Source organism: Poromitra crassiceps (assembly GCF_964638095.1).
Source record: "Poromitra crassiceps genome assembly, chromosome: 14".
In the NCBI taxonomy this organism is placed as follows: Eukaryota; Metazoa; Chordata; class Actinopteri; order Beryciformes; family Melamphaidae; genus Poromitra; species Poromitra crassiceps.
Window position 1 is genome coordinate 14301247 of NC_139633.1, and position 14838 is coordinate 14316084.

The 14838-nt window shown below is 48.1% G+C and overlaps 1 protein-coding gene across 1 annotated transcript; it reads right to left on the reverse strand.

Moving 5' to 3' along the window:
• Nucleotides 1-1241: 1241 nt before the first annotated feature.
• dldh (dihydrolipoamide dehydrogenase) lies at nt 1242-9740 on the reverse strand (the record flags this gene model as incomplete). The annotated part of the gene is made up of 12 exons (XM_083650623.1): nt 1242-1247; nt 1526-1733; nt 2240-2963; nt 3120-3293; nt 3714-3930; nt 4040-4209; nt 4370-4500; nt 4643-4703; nt 6452-6709; nt 8174-8234; nt 9135-9437; nt 9687-9740. 12 exons carry the CDS (start codon nt 9738-9740, stop codon nt 1242-1244), a joined length of 2367 nt encoding a protein of 788 aa, XP_083506749.1.
• Nucleotides 9741-14838: the final 5098 nt, after the last annotated feature.

Genomic DNA, 14838 nt, shown 5'->3' on the forward strand with positions numbered 1-14838 from the left:
ACAACAGAAAATACAAATAGGCAGATTCTGTATCTAAAAATACATTTCCCTGAAATTTTGATTTGTTTAATTCGCTTTGTGTCTCTAATGCTAGGAATGTTGCCCAAGTTGCGCTGCCCAAATCATTGCCATGTGTATCGCAACCTTCAAGGGTCAGAGGCCAGTATGGCCCAACACGATCCATGTTGGATCGATCTGCAGTCACTACTGGAGTCTTTTATTCTCAAATCTCTTCTCTTCTCTGCTGAGAGCCAGCTCAGCCGACACTGTTTCTGCAGCGCCACAGAGCTACAGATGTAGCTGCTGCTGTACAAGTCCCACTTTTTTTCTATTATGTTTTTGTTTGGGAAAGGTCCGTGTGTCCAATTCAATGATGGGTTTGCAAATTATTCTTCAAGAAAGAATAGACTTAACTAATTAGACTTAGCTAATCAAAGATTGATGCAGAATCAGGGACTTCTACCAAGGCTACCACTGTAGTATTTATGCAGTATGAGGGGACTTCTACTCTGCAGCAGTACACAAAACACTAGACAGTCACCTGTCCAATATCCACGACAGCATTTACACTGCACTGTAAAACCACAGCACATAACAGTACTACAAAAGTACTTCAAAAGTTCTCAGTACTCCAAAGGTACTACACCGTTCATTCAATCAGTACTCCAAAGTACTACAATGACACTTGTCAACAAGTCAATATTCCATGGTTTATCGGAAGGAAAGCGTTCAAAGGGTTTGAGTCTATGCATAGTACTGAGTCCAGACTGCGTCAGTATGAGGCCGGTACTAAGTCGCCACTGGTTACGAGCAGTACATCTTCCAGTACTCCGTCTGTCAGACGTCAAAATAGTTCTTCATCAGTTCTCCAGCATTTGTCAGTCGTACTGGTTGAGTACTAGTTCTGCACCAATTCTGTACAAAGTTTGTACTCGCGTGAGTACTAAGTCTTCTAGTACTCCATCCATAGCACTAGGTCTGCACTGGACCCAAATCCATCAAAGGTCAAAAACGTCCAGTATGCGTCCATAGTAGGCCTACTACTGTAGTACGAAGTCCACGCTGAGTCTGCACTGACTCAGTGCTAGTTCAGTTCCACAAGTCCTCCTGTATATCCCAGAGAAACAGCAGCAAACAGCAGGAGTAAAACCTCCCGGAGACAAGGTGAGCTCTACTGCTCAGGGCCTGGACCGCCATCAACCAGACTCAACTGGTCTGGCCTGGTTTGGCCTGGACTGGTATCATACCTGGAACACAAAACAAACAGGTCAGTCTATGTTTGTGCACTCTGTATTCATGGAGCATAATGAACTTTAAACAAACTTTGATTTAAGCAGCAAACAACTCCAAAGGTGGCTGCCATATCTTGTAGTTGCTAGGCAGATTATTCTTATTGTGTGTAATTGGTGGATAGGTAAATATATGGTCAATTAAAATCATTCTATGTGTTTTCCAGGCAGATCATGCTATTTTTGTTGGGGGGGGGGGGGGGGGGGGTTTGTGCGCGTTTTTTACACTGACTCACCTCTGTAGCGATGATGCACTCGTCCTTCAGGTCAGACATGACGTAGACTGACTGGTATTTGGTGTCTGCGGAACAGTGATATTTCACGTCACTGCTTGACCGGTATTTAGCATCGCCGGCCGGCTGATAATTCAAATCGTCGGATGACTGATACTTTGCGTCGCTGCAGCATGGCGACTCTTCCGCTCGTTTCTTTTCTGAAGCGTTACTGTGGGTCAAAAAAAGAAAGGAAAACACAAACCGGTTAATATTGCTATCCTTCAGACAACACATGCTCCAGCTGGAGGATCGGCGTAATGACTCCGTGGTAAGATGACCCTCTTCTTGTGGTGAGAGAGGGGGGCATCTGCTCAGTCTAGGATGCCCGTGGTAAGATGACCCTCTTGAGATTTTTAATAGATGCTTATAATGTATTTAGGCATTTTTACATTTCTATTTCCTTCCCGCTTTCCTTTGTTCCCTACGCTAATACCATTACTAAAAGGTACAGAAGTATCAACATACAATAGAAAAATATCACACCATTATATATGGCTTCGCACCTGTTTCAGTTCTTTCTGTTTGCCTTCATATTGTAAAATACATTGTGCGTACTCAATTTCGCCCTACGTTTATTTTCCAACTTTACACAAAAGCATGTATGCTACCAAATCTATTTTCCAAAAGATGTGTAGGCTACATGTTTACGTTGATATTTTTGATAGCTATATGTACCTGTTTAGTCTCTTCCTGTGTCTTTCCTCTGTGTCGGACTCGTCTAGTGTTTCACACTTGTCCTGGGAGTGGTCCTGCTCCTCTTCTCTACACAGAGTCAGCTCCTCGGGCCTGAGCTCGTGCACCAGGTTGTACTCCAGACTGGGGTAGCGAGTCTTAAAGCCGTTCTTCTCGGAGCCGCTGAGTGCGCTGAGCCCGCTCAGCGACCCGGCCAGCTCCGAGTGATAATCCGCCTTCTTGTTGTTGTTTTTAACGGACACCGTCATCAGGGGGCCCAGCTCCTTGTCGTTGCGGAGGCAGTTGTTGGTGGTGGTCAGGTTGTTCATGGTCTCGTGGCTGTCACTATGGACACTGTCGCCGTGGTGACCGTGCCGCTCCTGCAGCTTGACCCGGACGTAGACCACCAGCACCGAGCAGCCAATCAGGATCAGGAGAACGAGGAAGATGCCGGCGCACACGGCCGTCCAGGGGAACCCCGTGTCGTCGACGGCCTCCTCGTCCTCTTCGTCGACATTCTCTGGTGAAGAATAGCGCCGGTCCGGTCCCTCCACCACCGGCTGACCCTTGGGAGCCTCTGGCAAGAGGAACTGGCAGTTGTGACCGCCGTAGCCGGGCGCACAGGCACACACGTAGCGACCCCCGCGCTCGTGGCAGGTGGCTCCGTTGTGGCAGGGGTTGTGATGGCAGCGGGAGATTGGGGAGCTGCAGTTTTTGCCGGTATAGCCTGTGGAGGGAGCAGAGTTTAGAGAGTCTGCTTTGAGGGTGCTTTGGGATGTAACGCTCTAAAATGTAGAGCCTAAATCATAATTATACCCATGTTTATACAGTATATCCTGGATTTCAAGTCACATCAAGTCCTTGATTATGGCTGTCATCATACCTGGGGGGCAGGTGCAGGTGTAGCCGGTCACTCCCTCCTGGCACGTCCCACCATTCTGACAGGGGAAGGACAGACAGAATCCAAAGACGCTGCTGCTGTCCTCGCAGTTAGGACCCGAGAACCCCTCCAGACACTGACAGAGGTAGGAGTTAACCAGGTCCACACACTCTGCGCCTGTGGAGGGGAGAGGGGGAGAGAGAGGGAGAGAGAGCGAGAGGGCGAGAGGGAGAGGGAGGGAGGGAGGGAGGGAGAGAGGGAGAGGGGGAGAGAGAGAGGGAGAGAGAGAGAGAGGGCGAGAGGGAGAGGGAGGGAGAGAGGATTAGGCCTCAAATAATCACTGGTAGCACATTCAAGCATTGCACACAGACAAACCCAAATTTTAAATGTTCTCTTTGTATCCATCAATTCACACACACACATTTTAATTTCTTTATTTGGATTTTCGATTAAAGACATAATCACATCAAAATCCAAATACACACACAAATACACACACACACACACACACACACACACACACACACACACACACACACACACACACACACACACACACACACACACACACACACACGTAGAAAGAAGACAGCATACCATTTGCACAGGGGTTGGAGGAGCAGTGGTCAATCTTCTTCTCGCAGTTGAAGCCGGCGTATCCCATTGGACACTGGCAGAAGTAGCCACCATCAGGGTTGTCGGCACAACGCCCGCCATTGAAGCAGGGCCCATCTGCACAAGTATTGGCGCTCAGCTCACAGTTGTTGCCATAGAAACCAGGTGGGCAGGTGCACTTATAGGTGTTGTCATTGTCCTATGGAGGGGAACGAGACAGTGTTACTCACAGGTTTGTTGCTATGATTACTTGTTATTTACATGCCACTCCTCCTTCTCTCTCTCTCTCTCTCTCTCTCTGTACTCACTGTGCAGCTGCCTCCATTGCGACAGGGGTTTCCCGCGCATTCGTTGACGTGGATCTCACAGCTGGCACCTGCATATCCAGGTGGACAGGAGCAGGTGTAGCTGCCCTGGCCGGTGTTGGTACAGGTGGCTCCATTAAGACAGGGTTTATGGTGCGTGCAGTAGTTTAGATCTGGGAACAACAAGAAGAAACAACATTTAGAAACAATGTTACAATAAGGCTGTACGCAAACCTGGCAGTATGAATAGATGAGGCCTGAATTAGCTCCCGCAAAGTGAACACCCACTTTGGGGTTTTGGGTCAGAAGACTATTTCTTTTTTGTACACTCACCCTGGTTGCAGAAGAGCCCACCCCATCCCTCCTGGCAGTTGCATTGCCAGGGCTGTTGGCAGGTGCCGTGGAGACAGCCAGGGTAACGGATACAGTCGTCACAGTAACGCCCGCTGAAGCCCACTCGACACCTATAACACAACGATATGAACATTTAACAACAAAAACGACTTCATACTGCCAACAAAAGTTCTATTGAAAAAGCATCTTTCTCCAACTCGAGTGTGTGTTGTCGCATAGTGATAAATGGATGCCCAGGGGTCGGGGACTTACTTGCACTCTCCAGGCTTGTCACAGAAACCGTGCTCTTCGTCACAGCCGGGCAGACAGATTGCTGCAGAGAGAAAGAAGAAGATTCTGAGAGGTGAATCATGGGAAACGTAGTGATGGCAACATGTGTTTGTCCTCCGACAGACTCCCATTCACAGAGGGCCTTTTCATACTGCTGTCTGCTTGCCTGCCTGCCCGTCTGGCCTGGCTGGCTCACTGCTTATATGTCTGTCTTTCAGACTGTCTTCAGACTGTCTGGTGTCTGTCTGGTGTCTGTCTGGTGTCTGTCTGGGAGTCTGTCTGTCTATCTGTCTGTCTGGTGTCTGTCTGCCTGCCTGTCTGGGTGTCTGTCTGCCTGTCTGTCTGTCCATTTTGTTTACCCACCTACCTTTCTGTCTACAATCTTGTTCATCATTGTGCCTGTCCATTCTTTAGGTAGTTTTAAACTATCAGCCTATAACCCAAACAGTGTTGCCTTACCCTGTGACACGGGGCTAATAAAACAAACTGGCACACTTGTCATGGTGGGACCCAACAGAAACAGGCCTGTGGCCCATTTGGAGACCCAAGCCGTGGTTTAGGAAACTCTGGCCTAGACTTGGCTGCCCACAGGGAGCTGCTGCAGCCTCGGTCAGCAAGGGGGTAACCAGCCAACCAGCCCTCTCCTTTAACATGGTTGCTCTCCAACACAAAAGGGTCCCACACAAAGCCTCCTTTCTCCCCTTGACTCTGGGTCAGAAGTCCCTTTTCTCACCCGTGCCCCCTCTCCTCCTCTTTCTGATCCTCCTCTCTTCTCCTCCCTTCCTCTACCATCCTCCTCTCCTCTCTTCCTCTCCTCTTGACGTTCTCCTTTCCTTTCCTCCCCTCTCCCCTCCTCCTGTCTCTCCCTCCTCCCTCCCTCCCCTCCTCCTCCTCCTCCTCCCCCCAGGGCCAGCTGGTCTGTGTGGAGCTAACCACCAGACAGCTGCTCCATTGTCTCCTCTCACCGAGCAGCTGCCCCCTCCACAACAATACACAACCCCGCTCAGCCAATCACCGGCCCCGCTCGCAACAATACAGGACCCCCACTCGGCCAATCGGGGAGGAGGGTTGGGGCGAGGAGGCCCCAGTGGTCTAATGGAAGGCACGCGGCGTGTGAATTACTGAGGAGCCACTGCGGCTCATTAGAATGGAGGCCTCCGGTGCCGTGGGGCTAACTAACTGACGCCTGTTGCACACGGGCCCCGCGTTAGGCGGTGGAAAAAAGACCCTCGACTATTACAGAGAAGCAAGTCACTGTAAAAAACTACAACATTTTCATCAACTTTATAGAGGCTCAAAAATGTCAAAGTCTTCAAAATAGTGAAAATCACTGAAGTGGCTATTGGGATAATGACCAAATATTGACTTATTTAAGGCCTCTAAAAAAGCACCTACACTTTTCAAAAGCCTAAGACAGTGACGATTCCAATTCATCAGCTATGTGACTTTATTCTATGCCAAAACCAATGTAAAACATGCCTTATTATGCTTATTAAGTATGCACATTAAGGCCATATTATGGGTCAGATATGTAAACATTAGTAGGCTTACCTACTCATGTTCATGTGCTGCCCCTTCAACTTCTAAGTGGGATAGTAGTGAATTAAAATGTAACAAGTGGGATAGTAGTGAATTAAAATGTAACAAGTGGGATAGTAGTGAATTAAAATGTAACAAGTGGGATAGTAGTGAGGTGAAGCGCTCTTTTCTCAGTGTTTATCTACAGTAACTAAAGTAGGTCATAATCGGGGTCCCTCAGACTCTGTACACAGTGAAGCCACTCCCACTTACGTTCGGTGCAGTACTGTCCCTTCCAGCCGGTGTTGCATACGATCTCTCCCCGCTCGCCGCAGGTGAAGTGTCCGAAGGCGTCGTCTCGGGGCCGGCAGAAGACGGAGCAGCCCTCGCCGTAGTAGTGCTCATCGCACAGGAAGCGATAAGCGTAGCGCAGCTCAGTGCTGCCCCCTGTCTGCAGGTCGTTGAACCACTCCTCTCCCACGGTCAGGTGGCGCTGCGTGGTGACCCTGCTGATCAGACGCTCCGGGTTCTCTGGAGGAATCGACAACAGAGCTGTTTACTATTTGCTGCATGATATTTTTATTAGAGTGTTGATTTAACGCTAATAACTTCATTTATTACATATAATAGATAAAGAGATAAAGAGGCATGACACCCCCTTGTTGGCATAAATGATTCGTTACATCCTCTTCGTTTAATTACGGATTTCACATCTTCCATTCAGATTTGTTTGCTTGGCTCTTTTATGAGAAAACGCCCACATGTGTTAGTACTTTTGAAGCTGCTGTGCAAGAGACAAAGGCCACATCAGAACGTTTTGTTATGGGGTGCCACTCCACTACCAAAAATAAACAACTTTTAAATAGCGGAAGATTTTCTGCCCATATAGTGAAGTGGTGTGAGGCTGCTGCATCTGGAGACGCAATGCATGAAACTACTGGTCTGGGATTGAATCATGGCAGCACTTTCTGTCCCTAAATAAATAAATAAATAGATACATAAATAAATACATAAATAAACACATAAATAAATAAATTTGTAAATAAATAAATGAATGCACGCTTAAGGTGACTAGACTGCCTACTCTGCTTTTAGAAAGAAAGTCAAAATCAGCAGAAATCTAACCTAGGTGATCACCCCCTCCACTGACAAACTGCTTTGCTACAGTCCGTTACTCATCATCACAGTGCTGTGATAAGACGGGGAGATAAGCATGACAGTAGCCACTTTCACACCGCAGGGCCAAGTGGGGCTTACTAGGGCCACATCTAAAACCAGCTACAAATCCCTGTTCACACTTGCAAAAACTCTGGATGGCCTTTTTTCCCTGTGTGGCTTTGAAGAAACCTCCAGCTGAAGAGACGTTTCTTTTGATGTGTAAAACACAAAGAGTCTGTCTTTGAATCTGATACTCATAATCAGGCCTGGCTTTAAAGCAGCGATAGTCTATAGAAGCTTATATTAATAAACGGTCTATCCACTTTCATTTTCAACGTCCAAGAGTTTCCATGGATTCTCTGGGGGAGAAAATGCCATGGACGATGTGGATTCAGTATTATATGGGGAACCATTAGCCACTCTTCCACAGCAGAGCCAAGTAGGGCCTCCCAGCGACAGGCTAAAATCAACATATTTAGACGACCACAAATTGGATGTACTATCTCTTTAGTTGAAACTATAAACCAGCCAACAAATCATCTCTGTAGAGAAGAAGATAAAAACACAATCACAGACATTATGGTCAGTGATTGTAGGATGAGACTGCCAGCTAAATGCCCTAAAATGTAAAATGTAGCCTAACAATAACCGCTCTGTGTAGCCCAATTTGGCACTGCTGTAAGAAACCAGGGTAATGATGAGTAAGCCCCGGGTTAGCCCGGTTTGGCCCTGCAGTGGAAAACAAGCTCGGGTAACAAGGCGACGACTATCATCAGCCTTCTGGCCTGTGTTGTGGTGGTGTCCGGCTGCCTCTCTGGCTGTGTGCCTGCCACCCACCTGTTGTCAGGTCGTCCAGGGAGTCAGTGTGCAGAGCTTCAATGATCAGTGAAAACGTCCCCTGAGGAGAGAGAGAGAGAGAGTCCGTCAACAGCTGTTCCGCCTGGAGGCCGCCTCGGAGTATAGCACAGGCCTCCCAATAAACTTTGCAGTCTAATTCCCCGTGTTGATTAGGGGCCTAATAAGGCCTGCTACCTGCTCCCCTTTCACACCCCCGCACACTATCGCACTCTGACACCGCCGTAAAACCAAACCAGGCGGAATTTCACGCTGCGCTGCCAATGATGTGCCAACTCAGAGGATGTTACATTTCCCACCACCCCTGGTCAGAGGAGAGATCCCAACATTATGCCTATAGTATACCCTACCCCCCGCCCTCTCGCCACACACACACACACACACACACACACACACACACACACACACACACACACACACACACACACACACACACACACACACACACACACACACACACACACACCACCCCTCCCCATTTTATCCCCATCCAACAGCACAGAAACACTACAATAGCCCCTCTCACACACTGCTGACAAAGACCCTCACAAGTGTTGGAGTTTGGGAGCATCTGTTGCGTTATGCATTCTTCAAAGCTAATAGGCTACTACAGGCTAACTGGAATAAGACTGTGATATTTTCACTGTCCTCCCAGGTTTTCAAATGCTGTGTCCTGCTGTCCGTTGAAAAAAGTGACATAATCACATGTTAGGCTATATATATCACAACCAAACTAGCCTACTAACTGGGTTAGGCCAGAGTGGGTTAGGCTATATAGGCTAACAGTGATGCCATAAGTATGGACTTAAAATCACCTTTGACTTTTCGCTGTGTGTGTGTGTGTGTGTGGGGGGGGGGGGGGGTATAATTAGGGGGGTATTAATAATGTCACTGATATAATAAATGATCATATCTCTGTCATTAAAAACAAACAAACACTCACAGGCCAAGTGAAGGCAAAGGGGAAGTGGATGGGGTTGGTGAAGCTGTCCGCGTTGGTCTCCGGCACCTGGAAGGAGTTGGAGCCGAGCACGGGAGTCACAGCGCCGCCGTAGGTGCAGGGCGGCTCGGGGGAGACGTTGGCCTGGTAGTGCTTCAGGCACACTCGGAAGAAAGTCTTGCACTCGCACTGCTGGAAGCTCTGCGGCGGTGCCGAGCCTCCCGGGCAGCAGTTCGCGTTCCCCGACACCCCTTTCTTATTGAGAAACTCCTGCAGCTTCAGCTCAAACACTCCGGAGCACACGACCTGTGAAGGCAACACACGAGATGTAGCCTACTGAGCCAATGTTGTTTGTTTGTAAATATAGCCTAGCTATATTGAAACTTTTTTTTTTTTTTTTTTTAACATAGGCACATCATTTAACAACCATAGGTTTAATATGAGGAACGGCTCTTGTAAATAGGTCAGTTCAGTCATTTGAACAAAAAGTGTCATTCATGATGATGATGATGATCTTGTTATCATCATCGTCATCATCATCATTATAAGGCCTACCTGGCAGATGAGTAGAGAGAGAGTGACAACCAGGAACAGACACGGGCGTCCCATTGTTTTGACAGCCCCTTCAACAAGCAGTGAAAGCTGCACAGGTCTGTGGCCCCAGCTCAAACAACCATGGAGAAAGTGTACAAGCTCTCCCGGCTTACATCAAAGTCAAGGTGAACGGGACTCTGTAGTCAAGGAGGAGATTCAGTGGAAAATGCTGAACTGGTCCTCAGGTGCGTCTTCTTCTGCCGCTCTATTTCCCATACGAGACACGAGTTCACAGGAAAAGGGGGTGGGGGAAAAAGTTTTTCAGTGTAAAAAATAATCCTCAACAGAAGCCGGATCCTCTTTGGAGAAGAGTGAATGAAATTCCCCGTGAACAATAATGAAGAGATAATCCCAAAACAGTACCGGTGTGCGCTGCGAGGAGAGCACGGGACAGCTCTGCCTTGTTTATTGTTCCACTTGATTGATAACTGATCCTAAACACAAAACCAACCTCCGCGGCTCTCGTCTGCCTCTCTCGGTAACAGTACGCGTGTCTGACGGGTCTGTCCTGAAGAGGGTTTTATACTGGGCCAGCAGGCGAGGGGTAATAAGATGCAAATGAGCCCCCCCCCTACACCACCACTACCACCACCACAAGTCCGCCCCGGGGCCATCACAAAGAGAGAGGGAGAGAGAGAGAGAGAGGGGGGGGGGTAGTGGGGTACACTACTTTGCTAAACCCGCCCCCCCTCTCCTCTCTCTCTCTCTCTCTCTCTCAAAGGGACAGACCAAATGGCCAGTGAGCTGTTAAATGTGCAACCCCTTCTTCTTCCCCTGATGCCTCCTCCACAACAACACACAGGGACCATTTACATTCCGACAAATTCTTTAACCTCTCGCACAAAGTCCTTCACATCCCCGGCATCAAGTGACATCAGAGCCGCTGCGCATTTACGCAGCAGCCGTGCCAGTCCAATGATGGCGAGTCCCCACGCTGGTTATTATAGGCCTATAGGCTATGCCCGGGCCAGCCAGCCAGGCGCTCCAACCGCGATAAAGCGACCATCTGCTCCGCAACATTCCTATGGTGTTTACCCCTGCCGTGGTTTTCGCTTCACCCCCCCACCACAACCACCACCTCCACCCACCCACCAACCTCCAAACTAGACGTCGGTCGGTCTGCTCACCTGTATTGATTTCAAAAGCTACAGGTGAGGTAGGTCTGCACCAGGGTGTCCGAGTCAGATCGATTCCCTCTTGGGATGTTGATATGATGATAGATACAGTCCACATATTTGAGCATGTGATTGTTACAATTAATGTTGGTTGTCTACATCATCACTGTGCACCGCCAATAACAATAAACAAACAAACAAACAAACAAAACAAAAAAATAACATGGGGAAAACATGACCTCTCTTTTGAAAAGCATAGCCTAAATGTGTGCCTTTTTAGATAGCTTTAGTTAACATGCAATTACTATATTCTGAGTTTGCATCCAAACTATTCATGTCAGCCTATAGAAATGTGGGTAAATAAATCGGTGCATTGAGTTACCCTTCACTCCCAGCCATCTTGTCAAAGACCCCCCCCCCCCCCCCCCCCCCCATTGGCTAAAAACAGTTTCTTCTTTTTGCCACAATATTTTGGACTTTCCACACTACAACAAGTGGATGTAGTTTTAGCCTACGTCTCTCCCTACTCCCCCACTGGATTGTCCATCTCTCCCTCTCTCTCTCTCTCTCTCTCTCTCACACACACACACACACACACACACACACACACACACACACACACACACACACACACACACACACACACACACACACACACACGCTTTCTCTCTCTGCTCAGACAGGTAGCTTGGGCTATTATGTCCAAGGTATACCTACTTTGAAAGATGATTCCATATGATAGGAATCATCTTTCAAAGTAGCCTAAATAAGCAAAGTGTCTACACCTGAATAGCCTACTACACACTGACTAGACACTTCCCACTGCCTGTGTGTCCCTCCTACTTTGCGGATGGTCTCATGATGGCAGTATAAAGACTTGTTGGTGGTGTGTCACTCGCGTGGCTGTCATTAAGGGACTGTGAGGAGGGGGAGGAGGAGGGGAGGGGGGAGGGGGAGGAGGGGGGCAGCAGCGAGGGAGTAAAGTTTTTTTTCTTTGTGCTTTCAGCTGTATGGTAATTGGGCCAGCAGCACCTGCTCTCCCACAATAATACAACACCAGAGAGAGAGAGAGAGAGAGAGAGATGGAGGGAGAGAGAGAGAGAGAGAGAGAGAGAGAGAGAGAGAGAGAGAGAGATAAACTACAGTAGCCTATTCCGGGCCATCATACATTTACGGGGCTTGGGATAGGCCTATCCCATAGGAGGCAAAAACTGCCTTAAAGGTAGCCTACAATTAGGCCACAGTGATTATGCATAACTGTGTGTATCCGGAGAGATGTGTCCAATGAAGAAGGGCATAGAGGCCTAATTCACACTTGCTGGAATGCTGCTATTATGAGCTTATCTCCATCTCCATCTCAGCACACACACACACACACACACACACACACACACACACACACACACACACACACACAGAGGGCGAGGCGGTCTTAATTAACAACTCTAATTGAGGCCGCACAGTAGCATTATTTGGCGCACGCACGCACACACACAGCGGCTGCTTTCCCAAAACAAGGCGTTCATTCACAGAACTCCACGTTATCAGTGGTCAACTCAACTTTCAGACCCCCCCCCCCCCACCCACCCCCTCACCACCAGGTGTACGATAATAGGGGTCCAAATCCCACGAGGGGGGTCCAACTTCTACGGGTCCACTAGTAGTTTTGAAAATGGGAAATCAAATCATCATCATAAATCATCATCATCAGTCGAGCAATTGTGATGTCACCAATCTTCCTGGCTGAGGCTATATAAGTGGTGGAAGCACAGTGGAAGTCAGCTGAAAACCACCAGTCAGCAGCAGCAATGGCAGATCTCTGTGTTGGAATCAACGGTTTTGGGCGTATTGGCCGTTTGGTCTTGAGAGCTTGCCTCCAGAAAGGCATCAAAGTTGTGGCCATCAATGACCCTTTCGTTGACCTGCAGTACATGGTCTACATGTTTAAAGTCCGTGGAAACCAAAATCCACAAAAACCTTCTAACTATTAAATTTAGGGTCTTATGTGAGTAATTGTGTGCCTCAGAAAGTAAGTTGACATTACTTTCACCCTAACCCCAAAAATCGACACTTTTCTACAAGGTCTGGATTTCCATTTCCTCATTGAAGAGAGCGGTGCGCGCGGTGCTAAAATGCATGATCTTATCACGTCATAGGATTTAATCGAATCACACACACGCATGCATGCACGCATGCGCGCACACACACACTGACACACACAGTAGCGCTGTGCACTCGCAGCGCAGAGATCCTCTTCCTCTCTGTAAACCCTCTCTGTCTGTGCTATGCGTCGAGCAACGCGCGGAACACATGTTAAGCATGTTAACCGCGCGGAGCTGGTTAACATGCCTTTATACCTGGGGAGTGAGTTTACATACGTACACAGCCACGCAGAAGACAGTGGATGGCCCCAGTGCCAAGGCCTGGTGCGACGGCCGCGGTGCTCACCAGAACATTATTCCAGCCTCCACTGGTGCTGCCAAGGCCGTGGGCAAGGTCATCCTCGACCTCAACGGCAAACTGACAGGCATGGCGTTCAGGGTGCCAGTAGCCGATGTGTCAGTGGTGGACCTGACATGCCGTCTGTCCCAGCCTCCATCCTACTCTGAGATCAAGGAAGCCCTGAAGAAGGCCGCACACGGCCCCATGATGTTACTGATGGGAAGAAGTTAAATTCAATAGAGGTCAAAGCACTCGCCTACCACCGTGGAGACCCGGGTTCAATTCCCGGCAGTGGTACTTCCGGCTTGGTAAGACGTTCCTACAGACACAATTGCACAATTGGCTGTGTCTGCGGGTGGGATGCCGGTGGGGGGGCTAATGCAACTTATAAAACGGCTCTCTCAAATCAAGCAATCTGATTGGTTCACAGCCATTGTATAAATCCCGTAACCCACTCCAATAACCCATGGCCATGGGTTATGAGTTGCCATGGCAACTCTCTTACTAAAAGGCTTTGGTTACCTCAAATGACAATGTAGAAAAAACAAATGGCGGAGACAGCTGTCAGATCCTTGTGAATCGATCTTCGCTTATAACTTTACTAATACTTCGCAGAAAATTCTGTTTTGTACAAGAATAGACGCGGGCTAATGTCTTCTTTGCAAAAAAAAGGCTGTTAACCCCGCATTTAACCCCGTAACATTAGTTGGTGTCGGGCTTTGCAGAAAGCTCTCAGCTTCTCAGCAAGCGCCAGGATTGGCCAATGTCAACTTCAGTCTCCAGAACGATCCAATCAAATCACCCGCACGTTCTTGCGGTCCCGCCTTACAGTAGTGTTTCAACTGACTCTATCAGAATGACATGCCAGTCGGACTTATAGTATTATTATTATTATTATATTATCATACTTGGAAACCGTTTTATAAAAGCAATATAGCACTCGAGCAGCGTGTGTTGTGGCATATATCCCGCTGCTCAGCAGTTATCCCACTCTGCCTGCAGCCTCGTGGGATAACAGCTGATCAGCGGGATATATTTGCCACAACACACTGGCTCTCATGCTATATTGCTTAATTAGAACACGGCTCTCTTACTCGATTCTGATTGGTCAATCAACAAGATTCACCGGTCATTATTTCTCGACAACCGACCGCTGCTCTGCCACACCTGGATTAATCAGTTGATAAGAGCTTTTTGTCAGCAGACACTACTAATTAGGCCAACCAGTTGCAGCTGTGGTGTCTTGTGTGCCAATTACGAATGAAACCGCTTTGTCGTTGAAAACGCTATTAAAAAATCTATTTGAATAATTATTTTTGTCAGATTATTGAATGATTTAGTTGTAGGCCGTGTTCTAAGCGGGATAATGTATATTGAGGCGGTGATTACTGGGAAATAATGACCTTCAGGTGAATGATTGAGCCCTCCGCTGCGCGTCGGGCTCAATCATTCACCTGTCGGTCATTATTTCCCCGTAATCACCGCCTCAATATACATTATCCCTTACATAAATGATGCCAACTGCCGTAAAACACCACAGAAGAAGAAGAAGACAG